This window comes from Barbus barbus (genome assembly GCF_936440315.1).
Source record: "Barbus barbus genome assembly, chromosome: 25".
NCBI lineage: Eukaryota > Metazoa > Chordata > Actinopteri > Cypriniformes > Cyprinidae > Barbus > Barbus barbus.
In genome coordinates this window covers 21,790,875-21,801,251 of record NC_136753.1, presented here as the reverse complement: position 1 = coordinate 21,801,251, position 10,377 = coordinate 21,790,875, and the positions used below count along the sequence as shown (strand labels likewise).

General features: G+C 37.5%; 1 protein-coding gene across 1 annotated transcript; it reads right to left on the bottom strand.

Annotated features, from left to right (window-relative positions):
* Positions 1-1,693: 1,693 nt before the first annotated feature.
* LOC306844931 (fibroblast growth factor receptor substrate 2-like) lies at positions 1,694-8,861 on the bottom strand (the record flags this gene model as incomplete). Its single annotated transcript, XM_079377378.1, has 6 exons — positions 1,694-2,122; positions 3,541-4,458; positions 6,570-6,691; positions 7,359-7,520; positions 8,460-8,646; positions 8,796-8,861. The coding sequence occupies 6 exons, from the start codon at positions 8,859-8,861 to the stop codon at positions 1,694-1,696; spliced, it is 1,884 nt and encodes a 627-aa protein (XP_079233504.1).
* Positions 8,862-10,377: the final 1,516 nt, after the last annotated feature.

Here is a 10,377-nt window from a genome sequence, read left to right as displayed (position 1 = left end):
CGCCTTTGGAATGGCATGCACTTCCCTCAGCATGGCGGCGTGGGTATATCGTTCCCCATAGCGACCTCTAGAGGACGCAGTTCGAAGTTCCCTTGATAGGGAACGTCTTAGGTTACGTTTGTAACCATGGTTCCCTGAGAGGGAACGAGACACTGCGTCCTCTAGACTTTAGGCCATGCTTCGGATGCATGTTCAGATGAAGAAGTGGATGACGCTTTCTCCCGTCGCCCTTTTATACTGTGGTCGCACCGGGAGTGACGTCATAGGCTGTCGCCAGCCAATATTTGGTGTTTTTGTATATATGCTTCAGACACGGGTCACGTAGATGGAGTTCCCCATAGCGACCTCTAGAGGACGCAGTGTCTGGTTCCCTCTCAGGGAACCATGGTTACATAAGTAACCTAAGACGTTTTTTTTATTGTATCTTACTTTTAACTATTTAACTACTTTTACTATTTTTTTCTTTTTTACTTGAAAATATTTATTTTCTTATTTTCAATGCAATTATCTGCTTTAAATTGCTCTTTTCTTTCAATTTCTGGGAAAATGAAAAACAATATCAGACTGTGTTCTGAGAAAAAAAAGCTAAATAAAAAATGACTATCAATGGTGCTAAGAGCAAAAGCTTGAGCAGATACTGAACAAAATAAGCTCATTTGTAGATCAGAATTATCCTCCCTTTCCATGTGTTTTGCTGGGCCAAAGTCTGGATCTTAGCACTCAAAACAGAGCACTTGAAAACATAGAATTCTCCATTTCAAAACACCACAAACCCAAAGAGATACTATGGATCATGTTCTGATTAATTACTTTTAATTGTGTAAACTTTCATTTGCCATAACTTAGTGGGAAATTATGAAATAACGGGAGACTCAATTACAATTTGAGAACTATAAGTGCAAACTGAATTGATTGAATCAATTCCTGAGGATAGTAGAATCAAGAGGCATTTATATACTGAACAATTAGCTCTCTTCATCCTCGTTGCAGCCTCCAAATAGCTACATATGGGAACTGAAACAGGCAATGAGAGAGACTACTGGAGTATCTTTATCATGACGAAGATCTTGTCTTCAGTTAGTTACAGAAGAAACTTGAAATTATCTTACATGTGGTAATGAAACACTTATGGTGGTTTCAAGTCTGTTCTGCTCAAGTGTCAAAGACTATGCTGCCTTACTGAAAAGTAAAGAAATAGTTCACCTAAAAATCATCTATTATATATGATATTTTAGTTATCTAGCAGGCTGCTGTGTTTCAGGTTTTTTTATTACTTGGGTGAACTATCCCTTTAAATCAATAAACCATAAATGACAAATATAAAACACAAACAAACAAAACAAAACTTAAGACACTTAGAAACACTGCAGATTGTTTCCTGAATGAAGTATTTTTTCTGAACCCAACTCTTTGGCCCAAAGCCCAGACAGCAACCCAAAACCACGGTAATGAGTAGTTAACTATCATCTTCCAACCTTCCCACGCAAAATGTGAGAAAAAAATAAATAAAATGCTCAGTGTTCGGCTCAATGGAGTTACTTTTTCATCAAGCAGCAGTTGGTATGAGTGTAGAAAATGAGAAAATAGAGGCTTCACTATAATGGTGGGAGGAAAATACCACCAAAACTCTCTCTTTCCTGAACATTTTCCCTCATTTTTATTCCTGTCATACCTGTAACTCTCTTTTTTCCTCTCACAGAGGCAAGTCGGTACTGTTGTGGCGTGTCTTCCGTGAGGTGCCGTCATCCCGAGGGAGAGCCTTCTGTAGGTTGGACATGGCTGCTGTCTTCTTTAGGTCGATCACGGCGTAGCATTCTCCACGGCGGGAGGATGGAGCCGCTGCAGCGGCAGCCATGCCACGTTTGAGGGGAGGAGGTCTCTGTGGTACCGGAGCCCCTCCTCCGTGTCCCGAGCAACCAGAGGGCTCATCCTCCAGGTCCACCTGGATGTAGTTGAGCTGGCGAGAGGGAGGAGGAGGCGGGTGACGACTGTGCTGCTCGCAGGTGGTGCTGCCACGTACCGCTCGCTGACGTCTGAAGTCGAAGTTGAAAACCCGGTTAGCCCTCTCAGGCGGGTGAGGGTGGGGAGGGCAAGCGTGACGGAGACGTGTTTGAGGCTGTAGCTGTTAAGAGTTTGCATGTAAGTATATTTCAGTGTTACATGTCCCAGGGTTTCCACTGAGAAATGACTTTCAATGATTACTGGATTTTTTAAAATGATTTAATACAAATTGAACTCTTAAAGAGCAATACCTAGCCAATTACATTATTTTAGAGCCAAGCATAACTATAAACGTATATTATCACTCTATACATTTTCCTGACTATATAATTATTTTATAATTACTATTCAATTAATTTATTATATTTAATTTTCACATTTTATGTCACTTTGTAATTTATATGGTTGCTTTACAATTCCATGATATTTATTTCATAACTAGATTTGTGCTAGTTCACACACATATTTAGTGTTAGAAGTTACAGGGATTCCAATTGATTTTCTAAAAATCATTTTAAAAATTATTTTACACAATTGTGAAGAAAGAGCAATATCATAATAATTTAATGCTAAGCATAACTATAAAATATATATTCACTCTTGAAATTCCACAGATTTTACTTTTTTAATTTATTTTGTATTATAATTTTGACCAATGATTCTTCATGACAAATATACAAATATTTTTCATGACAAAAATACTTTCATATAGAACTTTCAAAGAGCAATAACTAGCCCAATAAATCATTAGAGCTCAGCATAACTATATAAATAAATATTCACTCTAGATATTTCCCTGACATTTATATTATTATTATTTACTTTGTATTAAGATTTTTATAATAAAATGTATTTATTATATTTTATTTGTATTTTTATTATATTTGATTGACATTTTATTTAATGTATATTCAATATTCATACAAATATCTATATAAATATATATTTAAAATATATTTATTACATTTTATTAAATTGTTTACTTATATTTAATTTAATTCATTTAATTTTATTAAATGTTTCACACACACACACACATATATATACACATATATATATATATATAGTGCTGTCAAACGATTAATCGCGATTAAATTGCATCCAAATAAAAGCTTTAGTTTACAGAATATAGGTGTGTGTACTGTGTATATTTATTATGTATATATAAACACACACACATACAGTATATATCTTGAAAATATTTACATGTATATACATTTATATATTTATATTCTTATATTTTATATTATATATAAATATATTTAATATATCAACATATTTTTCTTAAATATATATATGCATGTGTTTGTATTTATATATTCATAATAAATATGCACAGTATAAACACACAAAATGTGTAAACAAAAACTTTCATTTTGGATGCGATTAATTGCGATTAATCGTTTGATAGCACTAGTATATATATGAAATTTAACTTTCCAGGCCTGAAAATCAGTATTTTACAATTCCCTGATATTACCCTGGAATTAGATTTGTCATATTCTTTACATGTATTTGCCCATGCTTTTGTTGACGCACCTGTTCAGTGTTGACGTAGTTCTGCAGGGCATCGCGATGAATCCCACCGCTGCCGCCACTCTCCTGATGGTATCCGTTTGGGGTTGCGGGCCCTTCAGAATATTCATACTCATCATATTCTTCTTCCTCTTCCTCCTCATACTCGTCCTCATCCTCATCTTCATCCTGATCCTCTTCTTCCTCACGCTGAAGCGCACGGTATTCCCAAACCGGGGGGAGCGACGGAAGGTTCTCATAGTTGAGCAAAGTGGTGCGCCGATGACCACCGACCCCCATTCCCCGGTCACAGCCGTATCCCTGCGGAGGCAGCGAGGAACCGTGCGTATGTGTGAGCGGGAGAGAGTGCGGATGTGTGTGTGTGCGGGAATCACCAGTGGTGCTGCTACTGCTACTGGAGCCCAAAGACTGAGATTGAGACACAGTGCTCGGACTCAGCCTTTGCCTACGTGCCCCTCGGAGTCCGTTGATATTCTCGTACGTTAGCTGGTTTTCTGGGCAATGCTCCATGCTAGGGTGTCGGTGCATTAGATGATGGCAATGGTGGTAAGAGTGTGTGTTGCACATGTGTACAGATGGAGTCTCCTCTCCTTCTGTTTCAGAGCTGCCGTCTGGCGCTCGAAGAGGGTGAGAGATGTGGCGGTCTCTCTCTCTTTCCATCAGGTGGCGCTGTGCTGGAGTCGGACCCAACATGAACTTCACCTCCTGGGCTCCAGACTGGAGGAAGACCTGAGGGTCTTTGTGAGGGTCGTCCAGGGGACAGCAGTGCATGCTGGGCTGGCCTGGGACTGGGCCCCCACGTATGGTGGTGGTGGTTGAGGTTTCCGGGTAGGTGGTGGGCCGCACTTCCGGCAGGGAGTGGACACAGTGGCGGCTTGAGAGGTCAGTTTCCATGCCCACTGTATTCACATACGTATGGGTCTGGAAACAAATTAGAAAAGTTAGTTAAACTGATGTTTAAGTAACTGACAGCACACTATTTACCTAGATTTTGCATTATGAACATTTTAACAATTTTTAACAAAATGCTACAGTTCCACTTTATGCTGCATGTGTGTGAAGCACAGGATCTGAACTGTCCAGTTGTAAACAGACTCTTATTATAGACTCTGATGATGTGTTTCCACAATGAATAATATTGTACATCTAAAGGAAAAAAAAATATTATGTAGATTTATGACACTATACTTTGTGTTTTTTAACCTTAGCATTAAATGAATGAAAATTGGTTAATTCTGCTGTGTTTCTAATACATTGGCTAAGGGTGTTACAGCAAAGTCTTTCTCTCTTCCAACCAACATAATCGATCTGTCAATATTTTTATTTCCTCTTTTTCAAAGTCATAGAAATGCTATCATGAACCTATCAAAACCCCAGAAATTTGAAAAAGGTCCACGTCCTCTTATTCAGTTCAAGTTAAGTAATATTATTATTCAAATGTACAAAGCCCTCAAAAGTATTTTTGGTAACATTTTATTTTAAGGTGTCCATAATACAGAGTAATTACCCAGTTAAGTACTTAGTAGTATCTGTTGTATTTGCATGAAACAAAATGTACTTACCATGTAACCAAGTTATGGAACAGCCTGCAATTACAGTTTGTAATTATGTACACAGCTACTTATGTAACCAAAAGATTGTTACATATGTGTTGCAGACTTTATACAACGTAATTATAAATGTAAGCACACAGACATAAGCTACTTAAAATAAAGTGTATCAAGATTGTATTTAAGTGTACTAGTAGCTGTGTAACAGACTCGGTCTGTTACATATGTGTAACAGTAGCTACCTGTTACATCTACATAATTACAAACTGTAAGTACAGGCTGTTCCATAACTTAGTTACATGGTAAGTACTTTTTGTTTCATGTAAGTACCATAGATACTACTAAATACTTAATTAGGTAATTACTCTGTATTATGACACATTAAAGTAAAGTGTTACCGTATTTTTTCTGTTTTTATTCACCTTCAAACCATCCTAGATGTATATTATAATATATTTTTATTTTACACAAATACAATCGGAGTTATATTAAAAAATGTCCTGGCTCTTCCAAGATTTATAATGAAGGTGGGTAGTGGTCCATATTTTAAAGCAAAATAAAGTGCATCCATCTATCATAAAAACTGTTCCACGTGGCTCCAGGGAGTTAATAAACGCCTTCTGAAGTGAATTGATGTATTTGTTTTAGAAAAATACCTAAATAACTATTTACAATTTTAAAAACTGTAATCTCTATCTGTCGTACGCACATTCACAGGAGAATGGCGTTCCAGTGGATTATGTTTTTTTGGGGGGGGTAATTTTCATTTTTGGGTGAACTATCCTTTTAAGACACACTTGAGCATATTAATGTCATTGCATTAGATAACACAACATCAAATCAAGTGTCATTTAAAAAAATCTTTTGTTAGAAGCTGTAAGGTTTTAAGTGTTAGTGGAATATTACAGTTAATCTTATGAATTTGAATGTGATGAACCTAAACCTGTGGATATCCTGCTAGAACCCCTTTGTGAACTTGAGGAGGACTGACCTCAAGCATCCAATAAAATTAGGGTTGCTTGACTCAAAAATTACAAATCTGCCATTATTTACTTTCATGTTGGTCCAATGTTGTTTTGGACCCCAATGGCTTTCTTTTTTTGGATAAAAACATCCTTTAAAATATCTAAAAAAAAATTTATGTTTACAGGTTTGGAACATAATGAAATAATGATGGCAATTCCCATTTTTGGGTGAACTATCCCTTTAAACATAGATGATTTTTAGGTGAACTATTTCTTTACTTTTCAGTAAGGCAGCATAGTCTTTGACACTTGAGCAGAACAGACTTGAAACCACCATAAGTGTTTCATTACCACATGTAAGATAATTTCAACTATCCCTTTAAACAAAAAAAGATATGTTTTGAGAAAAGGTCTAGCATTATTTGTTTCTGTTTATTTGTCAAATACAATGCTGCTTGAGCATCCAGATACTTTTTGTGGCTACTGAATGTGTGCACAGGCAGGTGTTTTTTCTCACTTGGTCATCCAGTCCCATGAGGCTGTGTCTGTGGTCGTTGGTGAGAGAGGGCTGCGATGAGTCTGCACTGATTGGGTATCCTGGGTATCCATTAGGAAAACCCTGCATCGGGAATCCAGGGGCTACACAAACAGTCCAAAGCACAGTACACATCAGCAGGTGACATTTAGGTCTTCCTTCTGTAAGTTAAGTTCTATTGATATGTGGGCAAGATATATGTCAATAATAACATATGAAATGAGTCATCATATTTTTTGGTCTATTTTGCCTATGACCTCAATGGTCAGTGTCTAACAAAAGCCAAATGATGACTGAAATACACAAAACAATTTTGTTTCTATGGGGTCTTTATAACAATTACCCATACCTACACTGAATAGCTATGCTTTAAAAACTAATTTCTTACATCTCAAGACTTTTTAAGTAACACTGAAACAAGCACGCTCTGTAATGCTGCTTTGAAACAACACACGTTCTGAAACCGCTATACAAATAAAACTTGAATTGCAAAACTAGTTACATAAAGGTTATAAAAAACTTAATGTCAATGTTACTTGACTACTGTACATTTACAGAAATGTCAATGCTTACTGTTGACGTGGCATTATAATTAACTTGTTTATCCCTATTTCATAACTGATATCGAACATGACCTCACTGTTCAAATATTTGTACCCTATTAAAACAGTAAAGACTAATCAAGTGATTAGTGAACAGGTCAGTTTTGTTTTACACATATATGTAGATATGAAACCCTGTGTGTTCAAGAGAGTAGATATTCCAGCTCACTATTGGGTGTCTGTGGAGTTCGAGGCATGTCCATCTCTGGTGCATGCCCGGGCCGTGTCATGATCATGGGCTCCTCCACTACATTGATGCTGTTACATTGCATCAACTCCTGCAGCAGGTTGAAAATCTCTTCTGCACGAGAGCACTTGAATGCAAAGATCCCTGTCAAAACATTCAAGAAAACAGGAAAACAGAATCAGAAAGGGGGGGGGGGGGGGGGGGGGAGTAAATGCATAGGTGGAGTTTTACTATCATGCATGAGGGAAGGCACAAAAAATATATAGGCACACAAAATCTGAATTAGGATGATAGCATTTAACTGAACTTAATTAAAATGATCTATAACATTACTAGAAAACACATTCAATTAAAGGGGTAGTTCACCCAAAAATGAAAATTCTGTCAGAATTTACTGATCCTCATGTCATTCTATTAGAAAATTTATATATTTGTAATGAAACCTGAGTGGTTTGTCCCTGCATTGGATGTCCAGGAAACCAAATCTTAAAAGATCTGAAAAGATTAAACCATATGAATTGAGTGATTTAATTCAAATCTTGTGATGAGATATGATCACTTAATATGATGAACAGATTTAATTTAGCCTTTTATTTCCCTTTTTTTATTCACAGAACAAACCTCAATGGCACAAGCTTCCGTATTTGCTATGTGTATGTTTGTGTGCAATCATTGTTTTCATGTAAATAAAAGCCTATATTAAATCACATAAAGCAATTGTATCTCTTCACAAACTTCATTTGATTCATATGGATTTGCTCTACATCATTTACTTTGTCTTTTTTCAATCTTTAAAGCTTTGGTTACCTGGACCTTCAGGTTTCAGAGGGACAGAAACCGTTCAGGTTTTACTAAAAATTTGCTAATTTGTGTTTCAAAGATTAACCTTATGGCTCTAATGGGTTTGGAATGAGTAAATTATGAGATAATTTTTATTTTTGGGTGAACTACCCTTTAAGGAGCCAAATCAACCACTCACCAATACCTACTAATGAGCAAATGCAAGGGTTCACAGAAGGTTTCCATATTTGCTTTACACACAATTTAGTCTTCTGCATAAACTAGAAGTAAGAATCATCTTACCTTGTCCTGTCTGACAACGACGGCCACTCTCGAAAGAGAAGAGATTGGAATCGTAACCGTATCGGCGCAGACAAAGGTATGGCCACCGGATAGCATCACGTTTGCGTGTGTGCAGAATGAGCTCTGTCTGTGTGAGCTCCATGGTTCCTGAACCCAATTCATTTCCCTCATCGTCCACATTAGTCACCTGTCAGACATAACAGGTTATCACAAAACCAAACAGTGCTCTACTATGTGAACCAAGTAACTATTCTCAAATGGTGCACTTAAAATTAATATTTACTGACAGTGCTTTTTAAAGTTTGTTTTTATCATAAAGTGTCTTGTGAAATGCACCTTGAATTTGTTGAGATGGTTGTCTCGGATAGCGTCTCTGTATAGACAGCTCCAGCAGCTCCCCATAGCTTCAGCAGGCCAGCTGAAACCTTAAACAGGGACAAACGGGTCAGATACTGCAGGGACTATATGGAAACAGCTAAATATTAAAAAGCAAAACATTTTGAATTGTTTTATTTATGTAAAATAAATAGGTAATGCGTGAAGAGACAAAAAAAGTACACAAATGCTCACCTGGTCCAGGCCATCAGTGGGAGTGATGCTTGTGTCAATCCCAGAATCCTCTGCTGGGTGTCATGGCGGAAGTGGGGTGTGCTGGTAAGAGCATCCAGTCCCAGTGCACAAAGGTTTCATTTCTCCTATGAAGCAGAGAAAAAGAAAGAACTTGATGTACAATCCTTTGAGTATACTGTCCTCTTTTTCAAAAACGCCCGAGCTGTGATTAAGACACAGGGAATGAAGTTGCTCTGACTCCCAGTGGATAAATAAAATGTAATTACTTTATACTGGGAACCTTATTCTCAAGTGGAATCAGCATACAACTCATGGTTTCACCTTCAGCCTATAAGATGTGCACAGACACTGTCTAAATAACCGATAACCACAACAAAATACCATGGAAGTCAATGGTGTCCACGCTGATTAATATAGCATCATGAGCATTTCAAAACAGCAGCATAACTCAGTAAAATGAAGCATGCATGATTAAATGCAATAAGGTGGAAGATGTCAGCATTTTTAAAAGTGTGCCAGACCCTTCAGTACCATTCATGTGCAATTCATTCATAAAGTTTGTAATGCACATGAAGGCCCAGTCATACAGTTGCTTTCCACATACACCCAAATTAACATAAACAGTATCTGTGCCATGTAGACAGAAAAGGGAAATAACAGATTGATAAATAATGCAACATTTTATCTCTTTTGGATACTGATATGTCAATATCAATATGAGCATGTCAGTTCATAACATCAGGCCACACAACGTCTCGTGCCTCACACAGCAGTTCACACAGTCGAACCTGAAATCCACATTTGATTCTCTGAAGTCTGCCGTGCCGGACCAGACACGTTTGGCACCTGGAAAATTGTGTTTTTGTCTGCAGTTTATGCAATAACCCAGAATCTTACATCCAAATCTCGTGCAGCAGGTCCCTCGAATAGACACTGAGTGACTAACAGATGCAACTTGAACGTCTTGTAGTGCATCGCCGCCAAGAATAGGTCGAAAAACCGGATAAATGCAGCATAAATCTGCAGGACTAGCTTTTCTAATGCGAAGACAGAAAAGCAAAGTAGAAGTCGAACCAGTCTAAAAACAACACTTCAAGGAGATGGCTCGCTATGTTCCAGCCTTTGTATCAACGTTAGTGTTACACTACCACTAACCGTATGCAGCTGGATGCTAGTAACTATTGTATCAAACACAGCACATTCACGCAAACTAATGAGATGAATGAGAGCAGGATGCGATCGAGCGCGCGCTGTACCAGCAGCATCAAAACACGTTTAGGCTACTGCAGAACAATTCAGCTGCGGTTGCTACTCACATGTTTGGCAATGATTGCAATACGAGACGAGA